The following is a 15,980-nucleotide window of genomic DNA, read 5'->3' as shown; positions in this document are numbered from 1 at the left end:
CGAACGCGACAAAAAAAAAAAAAAAAGTATCGTTCGTTCGGGAAAAAATATATCTCATGCTCTACGATCATCCGTCGATCGGACCAGTGCTGTGACACAACGAGTAGCAGAGATAGAGACAATAGTAGAAAAGAGTTGCTCACCTCCTGCGTATCCAATGGCGGGAGAGAAAGAGAGGCAAGAAACATTGCGACACAACTAACAATGTCATACTAAACTGTCACACGTCGTGCGCGTATCCTTTCCAAAAAACATGTTTAACGTTCTTTAACACCTACGTATCGATTGCGATCACTTTTTTTTGTGTACTCTTTTCCTATCGTTTCTTTTATCGTACAAAGTTTTTTTTTTTTTCTTTCTTTCTTTCTTTTTTTTATATACGAATCGAGACATATAGAATATCGTCTATCGCAAATAACGGAGTTTATCCTCAATCACCGAGGAGTGTGCAGGCTTGCTTCCGGTGTGCATTGGAAAAATTTTCTTATATACACCATTTAATTCGATATTCAGGCTCGCCGTTCCATCATATTTCACTTCTGCTTACGTATCTTTTATTATTCTCGTTTCGTCCCTCGTTTAGAAATAAGCGTGCACGCTCCCTCGCGAAGCATCGATTCACTCCTTTGAGCTACGCAATATGTACATACAATAAAATGTTATCAATCTGACGCTATACATTAATTAATCTAGTCGGTATAAAATCGGTGATTGTTCGTGTGTAAATAGTTCGTTACTGTGTAATAGCACGATGATTCAGTCGCGATCGCGGCGAGAGTCCATTAGAAAAGGAAAAAAAAAAGAAGCCACGCCGCGTCTATAATTTTTTTGCTATCCTTTTTCTTTCTTTTTTGCCCTTTCATTCAACAATCCGTCCGAGATACCATTTCCATCTCGCTGCGAGGCTTCAAGTCGGTCGTCAATTAATCTAAAAAGGTTTGATATGAGCAAATGGCAAACGCGTTGACCTTTCCAATTTCAATATCTGCACCATTTCACCATCGTTAATTAGGGGAGGTTGCGGACGAAAAGAAAACGATCTTTCTTTTTTTTTTTTTCCAAATCAAACGTTCTTTTCGAATTCTCTTCTCTTTCTTCTTCTTTCCGTTCCCTTTTTTTCCTTCCTTATCGTTTTGATCTCATTCCTCCTCTCTCTCTCTCTCTCTCTCTTTCTCTCTGCTTAATGAAATTCCAACGACACCGTATTCGATAATATATATCGATTGGCTAGTGTTCCATAACATTTAGATTGTCGAGATTTTCGAGATGGGGGTAAGAGAAAAAAACTGGAAAGGTCGAGGATCGTTGCTCCTTCTTTTTTTTTTTGTTTTTTGTTTTTTTGATTATTTCGTTTCGTTTCAACTTTTTTACAGTTTGTTTCTGTCAATGTTCTCACACAATTTTCTCGATCACTGGTGGTGGAGTTCCTCCTTAGGTCCGTCGGGTCAGATACGCTTTTCTCGGGCATAGGAATCAGTTTTGGGTGTGCCTGTTTCTTTCTCTATCGTTTCGTTTCTCACTCCCTTTTTTTTTTAAATATATATAATATATATATATATATTTTTTTTTGTTTGTTATTTTGGTTCAAATCAACCGTACCCCTACAAGTACGTCCGCTAGTGTAGATCGGTAAAAGCTTCGCAGATCGGTTTCCCCGAGGATTTCTGCTTCTAAAACAGAACACGAAAATACTCGGGTAAGATTGCGTTCTCAGATGATATCTAATCGATTAAATCGCGTCGAAACATTTCCTTTCCTCTGGGAGGAGAAAAAATGAATTTGAAAAAAAGGATATACTACGATGGATCGAACGATGGATGAAACGATTTTTCCGTCTAATAAACAAAAATTGAATATTATTCGGAAGCGAAATTAATTAACAATAGAAATAATAGATAGGCGAACGATAAATTGGATTCAAAAAATTTTTCTCGAGGCGATCAACAAAGAGACCAATTAAGATCCTCGACTCGCGTTCGCGCCCTTTTCTGTTAGCAGCTCAGGGTTATTCGGGGTTGGAGTATCGCGGCTACTATTCTGCTGCTACTACTCTGAAGTAGCGCGGGCTCCAAAGGAGTACAGCAATACCAGACGTTTGCCGGTTGATGGAATTGTTTGCTTACGAGTACACGAGGTCACCGGCGCAAACCTGCATATCCGTATTTGTGGACGAGTCCTTCTCAAATACTTGCCTGTTTGCCTACCGCTTGAACGTACGCAAACGGCAGCTCGAATACATATTGTAGACACGCGAGATTCCGTACCAGGTTTTCGCGCTCGAGTTTCTACGAGCCGTGTCTTAATTTCATCATCATCGGATCCCGTGGAATTTTTCCTCCCTTTTTAATCTAATGGCGATTCGAATTCTATTCGTGATTTCGTCTATTGAGGAAAGAGGTTGAGATGCGGAAATGCGCGATCGCGTGAATGACGTGTGAAAATAGACACGATGGGATTTTTTTTTTTTTTTCTAGAGAATAAATTGAAAAAAATTGAACGAAATTTTTTTGTACGAGGTCTAGTTTTTGAGAAAATCGAGATTGGAAAATTGCGTTGCGATATTCATTGGTAAAGTTGAATATGGATGAATCGAAATATATATATATATTTTTTTAATCTTTATTGTTTTACAATAAATTAACACCAATGGGTTTTTCTTACTTTTGTCTTCGTAAAACGAGAGTTTAGACTGTTTAGTTAAATTGTACATATTTTGTATTTATTCGAATTTTATTCCTCGTATACGAATTTCCTCTTTATTTCACGGGAAATAATAAAATTCTCAAGCGCCCTGAGATCGCTGTGATCATTATACTGTTTTCATAATTTTCGTTACACGTAATTCATTTAGCCAATAACAATCGCCCATTGAAATATCACGGACACCGTTATAATCGAAATCTTCGATACCTATTTATCACACACGAATTGCGTTTTCATTTCGTAACCATAAAATACACTCTGCGTAACCCCATTTCTACCCTTCAATTTCCATTTCCTCGAATCGTAACTCGAATATCCAATTCCAACCGTTCAACTACCTCGGATTCGAATTGAACAACACCATTATCTGATCATATCATTCCATATATTCCTCGATAAGAAAAAAAAAATAAAAAAAAATATATATATATACATATATACAAACATCATCGAAAACTTCGAATTTTTCATCGTATCCTCGATTTATAAGAGGATCGAAGCAAGAACAATTACTCTGGAACAAAAAAATTTTCCATCCCAATATCCCCCTCCACTTGTCTCGCTATCTTTTCACATTTCTTTCATATCCATAAGATGACGAAGAACGAAGGACGGAAACGCGAATTAACCCGCAACCCAGTTACGATTCCAACAAGAACCAGCTTTTCGCGGAAAATTCTGCTCGATTTTTTTTCGACCCCTCCCATCGTGACTCCATCGATCGCACACACGCGTACGCACGCGAGCGAGAAAGACGAATCAGACCCGAGTGGTTTTGTGGGTGCACCGTGACCATTAAAGAGGAACTCCACCATCGCGCGAACATCAACTGATGTATTCGCGCGGCATGTCTGGGTAGATCGCGTCGGGATCGAGGTGCGTGTTAGACGACGTTACTTCAGGCGCGATCACGCCCTCTTCGACGTGCTATCTGACCTCACTCACCCGTTCCTCGATGGCGACCTTCCGGCTTTTCCAGACGAACTCGCATACCGCGATCACGCAAGCGATCCCCATACCGCCCATCAGCACCACGAACACGCCGCCGACGTTCGCCAATCCCAGCTCGTTCGCCGTCGAGCTGCTCTTCGAGATATCGTCCTGTTGGCAGAACAGAGATTTTTGGTTTTTTTTTTTTTTGTTTTTCTCACATTTTTCAGTTTCTTATCAAAAATTTATAGAATTTTTTTTGATAGATGGAGTATCGGTCGAATTTCGAAAGGAGAAAATGGGGAAAGGGAGAAGGGGAGATGAGAGTCTTGTTGTTGTGAGAGAGAGAGAAAAAATTCCGATTTTTAAAAACAATCGAGCACTCTAGAGAACATCGAGGATTCTAGAGAAATGCCGACGAGACTTTTTTTCTTCTTTTAAAAAGTAACCGCGCAACTTTTCAAATCTCTACGAGACGAAAAATAAGGAGAGAGATTTTTTTTTTTTTTCTTTTACATTCTTCAAACAACAGGCATAACGAGTTCCATTCCAAGTCATTCCATCCAAAGCCTGGTGGTGGTTTTGGACGAGAAATTCCAACGACGAACAGTCGCGGGAATTCATCCGGAATAATACAGGTAGATAAGAGGCGCGTCACCAGTACCGAGGCCATGATTTAACAATCTTTTTGCGGAATGACTGTCCATCTTTTTTTTTTTTTTCGAGGCTCGTACTTGTTGGGGTGGAAACTCGAGGCAAAAATACACATTAGAGGGGATATCGGAGAATTTGGTGGATATGTTTGATCGAGTGCATTTCTGCGACTCGTGTAAAAGAGTAGAGAGGATCAGTGTTTGCATGCTCACCCTACAAGATCCTCCGCCACGTTTCTCCTTCCACCACCGAGTCTTCAGCAAATGTAACTTCCCCTCTTCCTGCAGCTTCAGTATGGCTCCGCTTATGGCCGTTCTGTACGGTGAATCTGAAGTTCCAAGGTCGTTTTGAGCAACGCCAAACTTGTTTTTATCGCGGGTGTGAAAACTTTTCGCCAAGTTTCCTTTCAACTCTTGTCGTTCCTCGTATCCTCGCGAGACCGTTCGATTTCGATCGATCGAATTCTATTGGATTTTCTTGCAACAACGAAACTTTCTCGAATTTTTGAGATTTTTTTTTGCATCTACGACTTACGAATCCGATGAAATTCGCGAACAAAACATATCAGATAGATTTCCAAGATAGAAATTAATCGCGATCTGTCAAAATTCCTTTTGAAAATCCATCGACAACATTATTATTGCTTGCTCGTATCTCGCGTTCGTTGTATTTAAATGGCAGAAACTTGTACGAACTACGAACTCTGACCGATATCTTTCTAATTCCCCTATAAATCTATGGAACGAACCGTGAAAAAAATAATCTTTCCGATTCGACGCCGTTCACGAGCGGACCATAAATCAAGAATATACGCGAAATACAGCTCTATCTCCTCGATGAACTACCCCGACCGCGCTTTAATCTGCTAACAGACCCGTCCGTCCAACGATTTCGTACGTTCTGGCTGTTTATATACGCCGGCGAGATAGGTTAATTACTTACTCGGGGGCATGGCTATCCCGTATCCCTTCGAGTCCAAGAGGCCACCGATTTGGGTAAGATCACAGTTTCTCTCGATTACGTATTCGATGGAGGTGGATTCCATTAGGAACGCGTAACTGCCTTTACCCTTGATCACTCGTTCCATACCCTCGACGTTGCTCGTTGTAAATACCGACGGCTTTGCCGAATCCATGAAGGACCACATGCGCTGGTACGTCGAGAAATTGGAATCCTAGATCACGCGAGGAATTTCATGGTCGAGCACGCGTGCCATTAAACGATGGAACGTCGAAATTGGTTAATCTTCAAGGAGGCCTATTACGCAACCCGCAACCGCCTCCCTGCGGTTCCTCGACGAAATCACGTCGCCCCTCCCCTCCCCCATCGCGACGATCGATACGCTCCGATGCGTGCAATTTTCGTTTATATTCACGACTATAGCAATTTTCTCGCCTTTCCTCCAAGATTAACCGTATTCCTTCGTTATTTATTCCTTCGATTTCGCGTGGAAATCGTAGTATTTTAAAAAGTATTTAATTTAAAAATTCTTTAAAGAAAGGTTTATTTATCGAGATCTCTCTCTACGCGCGAACGAAGTGATATTTAGTAGGAGGAACAAGTTTATTATTACGTATTGTTTTCTTTTTCTTTTTCTTTTTTTTTTTTTTAGTTTTAGTTAGGCAAAGACGAGTTGATAAAAAGTTAAGAGAACAAATTTATATAAACGAGGGTGCTTCCGTTCTTTCTCCTCCTTGGGCGTAATCTGTTGTAATAAAGTTTCATAATACCGAAATTAAACGGGAATTAGCGTTAAGTAATGGCCGCCATGTTTCCTCAAGCAACACGCTCTTCCTCTCGCGTTTCTTCTCGTTTCTCGCGAAACTACGTTTCTCCACTCTCTACCCCCGTGGGGCATTTGCCGATACAATTTCCACATTCTTGTACCACCTTATCGTGCTACGATACGTGTATGTACGCACGTTCCTTGCTAAATGGAAATAGTGTATACGTACGTGTAACACTACCGCTCGAAAGTATCCAAATTCCATTTAACGTAGAATATTGTACAATTATGTAAAATTATGTAAACTTTAATTCCCAATCGATTCTTTCTACGCGTTCTCTTCCTATATGATACAATTCAAGAATCGTCATTACGAACGTGATATACATCGGAGTATCGGAATATTGACGAGCGGCAGCGTGTTGATAAAAAAACAATTACGCGGTCGTCTGTAAAACTCTCGTGAGTTATTCATCCGATCTTACCCTGAAAAAGGCCGCCGTGCTGCCTCCTTTGAGAGCTCCGTATTTGATTTTCGTCTGCTTTGCAAGATCCTCGGCGCTCTCGATCGGCGAATCCATCCTCTCGACGGTGAGGAACGCGGCCAAGTTGGCAGTGTACGAAGAAATCATGATCAAAGTGAAGAACCACCACATACCCGCCACTATCCGCGTTGACACGGCCCTGGGAAACGAGAATTCAGCCGGTGCAATCGGAAATTTCCTTCGGAGACGTGGGTCAATCGGAAACGCGTTTCTCTGATATGAATTTAAAACAACCGTGTATTTGCTCCAAGATCGAATCTCGATCTCTCCAAACGTGATTCCAAGTATCGCTTTTGAAAGGATCGATTGTGAAGTTGGAAATACATATTAGTCGTGTATGCAGCTTTCGAAACAAACGTGTAACAGTGATTTTATTCTATTCTATTTTGTAATCATCGCGATAATGTCATCGAGATAAAATTGAACGCGACGAATATCTACTTTATCTAAATATACATCGAGAAATAAATATACATCAAGCTTCTACAATCAGCTACAACGATTTCATGCATTTTAAATAATCTTTCGATTCTAGTATATGCATAACAATAATTAAATGCAAATATGAAAAAAAAGAGACTACAATAACCGTTTCGAGGATAGGGGCCGTATCGTAGGAAATATACAGACAACGAACGATGATCTCTCACCAAACGAACGGTGAAAGTGTTGGATGATGAATGAAACGAAGTTGTTGCTGCTCTAAAATCCCGATCTAATTTCTATTTTACGTATCTATCGATTCAAAATTTCATCGTTTCTCCTTTGCGAATACATTAATCATCGATTTCAATTAAATCATGATACTTGATCGATAATCAACTTATCAGCTCTTTCAAAGGGTTACTCTGCGAATATTAGTTTTACTCGTAACCTAGCAAACCAGCAACAACTTCCGCTAAACGAAATGTCGCCGTCATGATAATCCTTTTTGTCGACGACACATAATACTAAAATGATAGCAAAGCACGGCGGCAAGTTTCGTAATCGGTTGCAGCAAGCCTACGATATAGCATATCCAGGCTATCGTTACAATAACGTTAGATAACATCTACGGCCCCGAATCTCGTCTTTCCTAACCCATCTAAATTTCTATCGTCTTGCAAAATGAAATTGCGATTAAAAAAAAGTGTTCCGCGAATCGTTCCGCGTATTCGAACTTCGGGAAAATTCGAGTAAATTCGGGCTGAATCGTATCTCTCTCGTTTCCTGCTCGATACTCTATACGAGATAGAAGCGGCTGTCTTCGGACGGAGTCGGCAATAATCGAATACGATCGGCTGAATTCCGAACTCTGACGGGTCGCGCCCGATCGTTGCCGAATCAAGTTTCAATTTCGGATCGAGTTTCGAGCAGGAAGGACGTGTCGCGATCCAGCTCAATCTAAATATTATTTTCAAAATTATTTCAAGCTCGTAATCTCGCAATCCAGCACAACTTCCACGACTATAAACGATTAACTACGTTTCGAGAATAGTTATTTTCTTTAAATCTTTCATTAGTTTCGTAATAATAACGTTTTCTACGACGAATCGTACGGAACGATCGATCGAACCACTGTAAACACGACACGTAAATACAAAGAGATAAACATTACGTTGCTAAGGCTGGTTTTCCTTCGTGTTTTCTTCGTTTCACTTACTTCGGCGCTATATCAGAGCCTTGCTGCATGAGCGAGCCTATGGTGAACCAGAGCGAGTTCATCAGGGTGAACTCGTTCTCGAGGACCTCGGATTGTCCGTTGCACGGATGGGGATTCTCCCACTCGTAGGGGCTGAACCTGCACACACGTGAAAGGAGAAGGGAGAGGATTAGACCTCAGAGTCGCAGCACGCGCGCGAAATACCATTCGAGCAGCATCCAATCGATGCTGGCGACCCCGAAATTCGTCGCGTCCGATCGGTCTTCCGGCACCGGTTCGCCATTCGAATATCTATCGCTCAATTTTTGAAACAATTCTATTTTTTTTCTTTTCTTTTCTCTTCGAATATTACAATATGCTAGAAAATTTCGAGGAAAATAGTTAAGCTCGCTTTTATTCTCCTTCTTCTTTGGCTCGTTTTACTTTCCTCTTCAGAGAATATCGCGTGTATTTTTTCGTTATCTCATATATTTTTTTAAAATTATAAACGCGGCGGAATTAAATTAAGTTAATTGTACAATTAATTATTACTACCGTCAAATAATATTAACAGTAATTATTACGTTGTTATTCGCGAATCCAGGAGCAATTAGCAGAATAATATTATCGAAAGGAGAAATGTATCTCTTCAAAGAGAATTTCTTACGTGCCATTCTCTTTTTACGCCTTTGAAAAATGTAATTACGAGTCTGAAGATCGTTGCCTCGTTAATCTATAAATTCGTAATATTCAGTTAGGCACTGTAAGGCACACGTTCTGTAAGGAGAGGCTAAATTCGAGAGTGTATTCGAACAATTTACGCGACAATTGTCAAACTTTCTTGCAATCTACGATCTATACAATCTCCTTCCGCAATATAATCTCCTAGAAATGAGAACATCGAATTTTTTCCCCTCCCCTCCCCGTTTAATGAAAACTTTCCATTCCTACTTTCCCGTTCTAAAGAGATTCTAGCACCGTTACTTCGACTTCTTACTTTTAAGTTTACTCGACTTCTATTTCTTAACGCATTACGGGCATTATATTTCTTATCGTAGTCAGCAGCCAAGTTATTCTCTCGTTTCGTTTTCGTTACACTGTAACTGTACACGCTTTAGAATATTCTAAAATCTTTCTTTCAAGATTTTCTCGCCTCGAAATATTACGCACCGCGACTCGATCAATCTCTCGATCAATCATCGCGTAAACCCGAAACAATCGATTCGCAATGGAACATCTGAAAGCGGTCCCAACGAAATCGTTTCGTTGAATAATTCATCCGCTCGTGGTCGTTCGCAAGACAAGGCGGACCCTGGTGTGCTGCGTTCCGTTCGTAACGAGTAAATCGTTACGAAAGTGGATCGCCGGTTACATACCGATTTGCATGCACAATTTGCGCACAATCGACGACAGTTCCCCGCCTCGAAGGACAATTTCGGGATTGTCGTACACAACGAAATCACACAAGTTCGATAAACAAATTTCGAGAGAAGGTGCGTCGAAAGTAGAACGGAACGATTGAAACAAGAAAGAGACAAACGAAAGAAAAAAAGAAAAAAAACAAAGAAAAATGATGAAGCGACCGTGATGCCAATCTAACGGCTTACTTGGGCAGAATGTCAGAGCCCTGCCGCATTAAGGATCCGATGGTGAACCACATGCAGTTGAGCAGCTTGAAGCGATTCTCCAGATGGTCCGGGTTTTTGTTGCACGGATGAGGATTGTACCACTCGTACGGGGTGAATCTAAACTGATCAACTCTAGACAACAGTCTGAATCCTTTTCAGATCGGATGCGCATCTATCTTCCATTCGGGATTCGTTCGCCATTTACGTATGAAGATTAACCGCGTCGACAGCGGGGAAAAAGAGGTCGGATGGAATGCGACAAGTCGGCGTGTGTAACTACGTATGCACGACTACTACGCGTTACGTGTACGTACGTCTCCCTTTCTTCGCTTGTCTGATCTTACGTTGCTTTTGTTCGCGTCACCGGACTATCGTGTTCGACTCGAACAGTCGACCGTGAAATTAGAGTCTCTCTCTCTATCTTCGAGAGAGGTAGGTATTCGACGAAAGTTACAAAAAAAAAAGCGAATCTAACAAAAATCTCTACGATATTTTTTTTTTTTAAGAGAATCTCGATCTTTTAAATGGAACGTAACAACGTAGTATTCGTAGAAGAGATTTCTGTGAAAATTGTGATTACGAAAATTATGTTTAAAAAAAATTAATCCTCGATGGATTATTAATTTGGTGCAGGAGGAACGAGTGTTTCGCGTGTGAAATTTTTTAGTTGGCAAATTTCGCAAATCGGATACCCGATACACGATGGAAGCATATTAAGGTTCAGAGATTTTTCGTAATTTCACCGGTGCCGGTAGAATATTTTTATCAGAGTTTTTGTAAAATGGATTCACTTGCCTGGCTAGTATGAAGAGCAGCACGGATACGCCTAGATAAGCTGTCGCCATATAAATCCAAACATCGAGGCTGAGCGGGCTGAGGAATGAGAAGAGATTCGGTGCCTGCTTTATAGGCTTACGATACAATATGCTGATCCCTGAAAATTTCATACGGTATGTGTAAATCCATCGTGAAATTGGAGCGCGAGGTGGGAAAAATGTATGGATGTATCGTTTATTAGACGTTATTGGGTAACTTATCTCGAAATGAAATTTTTAAAATATCGGGAATAATTTTCAAATCCCTCCCCCTCCCCCTAGTAAAATTTCCCATATTAATCTCCAATTTGACAGCTCCAATTTCGATGACACGTAACACGTTGGACTTTATTTTAAAATACATTCTATTTCATTCCATTTAAAAAAATTCTTCAAAACTGTTCTATCAACGATCCACAATTTGCCGCGTGTCAAATCTTTTTGTTGAACCAGCGACAAAATTTTTTTATATTATTAATTCGACGGTATCGAGAAATAAAACAGAGCAATGAAATTGTATTTTAAAATACATCAATCCTTTGGAAAAACTTTATCGAGAAACTATCCAATATTCCGTGCTCCCGTTGGTTTATAATTCCCCGTATATCCGGACGAAAAATCGAATCTTTCCCCGGAGAAGGACGAATATTATTTTCTTTTTTTTTTTTTTTTTACAAACGAAGAAAAAAAACCCAATCAACCCTTTTTCGCGTATATATAGGATAACACGATCGTTAAACCAATTTGGGGAGGCGGTTAAGAGGGAATCGTAGATGAAACAGATCGCTGCTCACCCAGATTCATGAACGGCATGGTGAAGTCGACCGCCTGTTCCCGATCGTACGTGATGGTCAGATCCGCGATCGCTAGATCCGCCTTCTGATCCAACAGTTCTTTCATCATACCGTCCCACTCTTTCGTCTTTTTGTTGTAGGACCCGTAACGTTCATCCGGCACCAGCCGGAACGTGTAATTGAAGCCGAGGATCTTCGATATCTCGTAAATCAAGTCGACGCTGTATCCCTCGAACTGTGCGTTTCCGACCAGCTTGTTGCTCGAGACTTTCCTCATGCAGTATGGGGCGCTCTGTATGGGGTAATGAGCTCGTCGATCAATAAATCGAATTTTCTCTTTCAGGATACGTATATATATTCGCGCGCGATACATAGAATTGGTTACGATACGAGTATTCGTGTAAGGGAAAAGTAAATAGTGATGATTATGAATAAACGAGTATGCAGAGGTTGTTTCTAGGTCGTATGAAAAAAAATATGAAATGATTTTTTTTTCGTATGCGACTTTATTCTCGGAGTTAGATTCGTTATCCTCACTGATCGATTAAACATTATCGAGTACTCGAATGAAAACATTAAATAACGATTTATGTAGCAATAAAATATTGTATACAGTGTCGTGAGAATTCAAAGTATACGAATCATCGTGAATAGCCTGTCAACTTGTAAAGAAACGAGACCCGTCGAGAAACTTAAATTGCATTCGGAAACGAGATTTCGAATACAAAAAATTGTGGAGCGATTTCTTGTATGCCTGATCGATACAAAAAGCAAGGATTGAAACTGATCGCATATTGCACGCTAATCGAAAGAGCTGTCGCATCGACGAGACTCCTTTCCCCGTGTGAAAGGATCGATGGAACGTGAACGATAACCCGTTGAGAGTTGAAAAATTGCGGGGTTATTCGCGTGATTACGCGAATCCGCGCGCGATTTCGGGCACAGAATTCCGCGTGTTGACGCGTGTTCGCGCGAAGCTACATGCCGCCACTCGCGTCGAATTTCGGCGGAGGTTCGTGCAAATTGATGCGGCGGACGTGGCGTGGCGAGGCGTCGATTTTTCGAAAAAAACTTTGTTGAAAAGTTGGCAACGCGCAAGGGGAAAAGGAAACTTGAACGTGACCAAAGTTCACGAAACTCGGAAGGAGTTTGTAAAAGTTCATTTATTAATATTGTCGGCGGATTTTCATGACGGCGCGTTGTATTCTGTGAAAAGAGAGTAAGAAACTCTTCTACCATTTTAAAAATGGACATAACTCCATATTTAGAATTGATAGATTATATATTTATTCGCGTGGTAACTCGAAAGTTTTCTTCTAAATTTCATCAAGATTCCCTCACTCTTCCGGAAAATCTATAAAAAGATCATGCTCCTCGTTAGCTTTTAATATCTAATAATGGCAGATTTAATGACAATCGGTATCGCTATTAGCGCGTCGAAACTTGAGCGCGACTTTCAAGAGGCAAATTAACACGATCCGTTAATTAAGTTCGAGAAGAAATCCGATTAATATCGCCGTAAATAAAGCACGCTTATTTTAAAACGACCAAGCTGTACGTTATTTAAAGATGAAAAACGTTTTAACGATTCGAAAGAATATGAGGATTCGATCTTTCGAATCGTTTGATTAAAATTTAAAGAACAAATGATTTTTTTTCTCAATCGTTTCTTTCTAAATATTCTTTTATAAAAAAGAAAAAAAAACATGTGGCTTTTCATCGAATCTAAAAATAATTATTCGTTCGAAATTTATTATCGCGGTCTACGCAGAAATATAACTAGATTTCTAACTTCTATTAGATCCAAATCAGTTCAAGTACTGAGTCGAGTAATTAAAGGTTAAGTCCTCGCCTCTTTAAACCCTCAACGACCACCCCTTATCATCGCTCACCGTGAAATTCGACGTTTCCTTTAACCCAACGCTCTTCCTCTAAAAGGAACATCTGCCCGTTTAATATATTCGCGAGTACTGCATTACTCATCGTTGCAATTAGCCCGGGAATAAGTAAAAGCCAACCGGCCGACTCATCGTGAAAACTTCAATTAAATCGCGTATCTCTTTTCGGTTTCTCCTTCGTCTTCGCAAGAACAAGAGCAAGCGGAGAGTGAGAGAGGGGAAAGGAATAGAGGAGAGAAAGAGAGAGAGAGAGAGAGACAGAGAAGAAAAAGCTAACGAGTTGGCGAGAAAAAGGAAGAGGAAGTTACTCTCGGTTCCGGGTGGCGTTCGTTCGTCTCTGTTCCTGTTTCCTTTTCATTCCAGAAAAACAAATAGTCGAGATTTTAACGATACGCGAATGATTTACGCGGTCGCCACGTTGAAGCACGTTGAAGAAGAGAACAAAAATTTTTTTTTTTTTTTTTTTCTAAATCCGGATCTGGAAAGCGGAGGAGACAGACAGGGGAGGAGAGAAACAGGGGAGATTGGAGGAAAATTACTTTAGTTGATTGAAACGAGGCTGAAATGTCGGGGGTTGAAAAATTGAGAATTCCTGTCCGTGAATCCTGAAATCCAACCGCGTATGTATTTTTCTGTTAATTCGCGTTTATTCAAATGTGTCGCTCGGAAGCGCAGAGTCGAGGATTTGTATTCTATGGAAGAAAGAATATCGGTGTTACTATATCTATACATCTAGGAGGAATGAATCTAAGTAATAAAGTTTTTAATTAACGAATGGGTAATTAATTTGGCTATGAATGTAGAAATCTCGGTTTAAAAGATAGCGAGATAACGAGAATGTTACTCCAGCCTCCTAGATTTACGTGTAACCTAGATTTTTCTTTTGCGCCCCGACGCGAGGCGCGGGAGAAAAAATTTATGAGAATTTTTTTTCTATAATAAATCTGGTACGTCATCTGTAATATTTAATTCCGGAATTATTAACACGCGCGATGCGAATATTCCGTGTGAATATTATGGTTTCCCGTATCGTATAATTATTTTATAATTAATTTATTAATTCGAGTTTTAAACGCGACGGGTTTTCGGGATTTAAATTTTCGTATTACTCACCAGTATAGTCGTTACGATAAAAGTCTTGTTTTGAAGATTCTCCACGATTTGAGTGTACTCCTCCTTGTAACTCCTCGTAAAATTTATTCCCTTCGTGCTGTTCCAAGTCCCTATCTTCTTCAACCCCTCTTTGTTATTCAGCTCGATGATGTCGAGGATAAAATCTGAGCGGAATCCCTGATGATCGAATTTGATAGTCCCTGTCAACCCTGTCATTTCAACCTAAAAGTATTTATACGTTTTATTATGTTCTTTAAAAGGAAAGGAGGGAAAAAAGATATTGGTAGAACTATTATTTTCACGGTGAGTTTTTACTCTGTTTTTCTCAGAATTCGTATCTTTTTATACTCCATTATTCACACTTCGTCTCCAAAAGTCAACTAGATTTATTCTATATTTTTTTAAAACGTATTTTATTATTTCGAAGGCAAATATTCAGTTCGATATTTCCAAGCTAGAGCAATTGGAAACGTTAAAATAGGAGATAGGTTGATCGAACAAATACAATATGAATCACACGTTGACTATTCCATATAATTAAACGCGAAATTCTGTAATTAGATTTAATCAACGAATCGCAAGTATATCTCGCGATCAAACTTTATACGAAATGAAACGATCCATCCAAACGATGATTTCAATCGTATTTTCCTCTTTCTCTCTCGCCATATTTCATAAACTGAAGAAATCTGGCAATCCATCATTGCCATCGTTCCCTTAATCACAAGTTTTCAAACAAGACGCGATGCCTCCTCTGTTCAAATAACAAAGCAGTGTTGAATACTCCTCGAAAAATAACAGATCCTGTATAATTATTCGAGTCTAATTACCTACGATCACATTTCGCCAAACGTAACCAACCAACCTCGGTCTCTCCATGTCTGAACGAATAGCACAAATTACCCATTATCGCGCGAATCGTTGTGTAACCGAACCCGATCGAATCGCGGCACGGCGATAAATTCAAGCGCGTAGTCAAGCAGCCGTACAAAATTAGCTAGAGGTTGCCATTACCTGCATAATTACCGGATCAGCTTTGATACGAATTTTCACCGGCAAATTGCATCTGCTTCGCTTTGGCCAGGGAAATGGCTCCTGTTCTCGGTTACACGCGTTATAATTAGCGATATGAAAGGTAGTGTCGAGGCGACAGTACGCGTTGACGAGTATTTTTCTATCCGAGCGAACGTTATTATATTCGGTCCGCGCTTTTGTTTCCGCTTCTGTTTTTCGTGAATTGCGTTTTATCGATAATAACACTGACGGGGTATAGACACCGTTGGCTAGTGCAAATATTAAAAAAAAAAAAAGTAAAAAATAAAAAAAAAGAGGAAAATACAGGTATTGCGATCGCGACTCGTTATTGGCTCGATTTGATTTTTTCCGTTTTATCACGCTGTTAATTATAGGAATATTATACAAAATGTGTAAGAATTCTGAAAACGATATTTTTTTCCTTTTCAACAACGTGTGATATATACGTGTATGTATAAATTATCTTAATTGCGCTTTATCATCATCGTTCGTTCAAATCTCATATTTTGTAATGTAAT

The 15,980-nt window shown here is 39.9% G+C and overlaps 1 protein-coding gene and 1 long non-coding RNA gene across 11 annotated transcripts in view; one reads left to right on the top strand and one right to left on the bottom strand.

Annotated features, from left to right (window-relative positions):
- LOC102678757 (glutamate receptor ionotropic, kainate 2) overlaps positions 1-15,980 on the bottom strand; it is a 225,162-nt gene that overhangs the window by 1,813 nt on the left and 207,369 nt on the right. For 3 of the 9 annotated variants that reach the window (XM_031509124.1, XM_031509128.1, XM_031509129.1), the window contains 9 exons: positions 14,428-14,649; positions 11,417-11,708; positions 10,603-10,741; positions 9,787-9,924; positions 8,201-8,338; positions 6,499-6,697; positions 5,230-5,461; positions 4,500-4,615; positions 3,648-3,804 (listed from right to left, as the gene is read on the bottom strand). In XM_031509124.1, coding sequence (XP_031364984.1) covers positions 3,648-3,804; positions 4,500-4,615; positions 5,230-5,461; positions 6,499-6,697; positions 8,201-8,338; positions 9,787-9,924; positions 10,603-10,741; positions 11,417-11,708; positions 14,428-14,649 — 1,633 coding nt within the window. Of the gene's footprint in view, positions 1-357; positions 1,671-3,647; positions 3,805-4,499; positions 4,616-5,229; positions 5,462-6,498; positions 6,698-8,200; positions 8,339-9,786; positions 9,925-10,602; positions 10,742-11,416; positions 11,709-14,427; positions 14,650-15,980 lie in introns of those variants that run through there. The other 6 variants (XM_031509127.1, XM_031509125.1, XM_031509126.1 and 3 more) reach the window with 6 other exon arrangements.
- LOC116185203 overlaps positions 1-15,980 on the top strand; it is an 86,402-nt gene that overhangs the window by 33,702 nt on the left and 36,720 nt on the right. The window lies entirely within an intron of this gene.

Source organism: Apis dorsata, unplaced genomic scaffold (assembly GCF_000469605.1).
Source record: "Apis dorsata unplaced genomic scaffold, Apis dorsata 1.3 scaffold_127, whole genome shotgun sequence".
Taxonomy (NCBI): Eukaryota; Metazoa; Arthropoda; class Insecta; order Hymenoptera; family Apidae; genus Apis; species Apis dorsata.
Note: the sequence above shows the minus strand (reverse complement) of the source record. Positions and strands in the feature narration are given on the sequence as shown.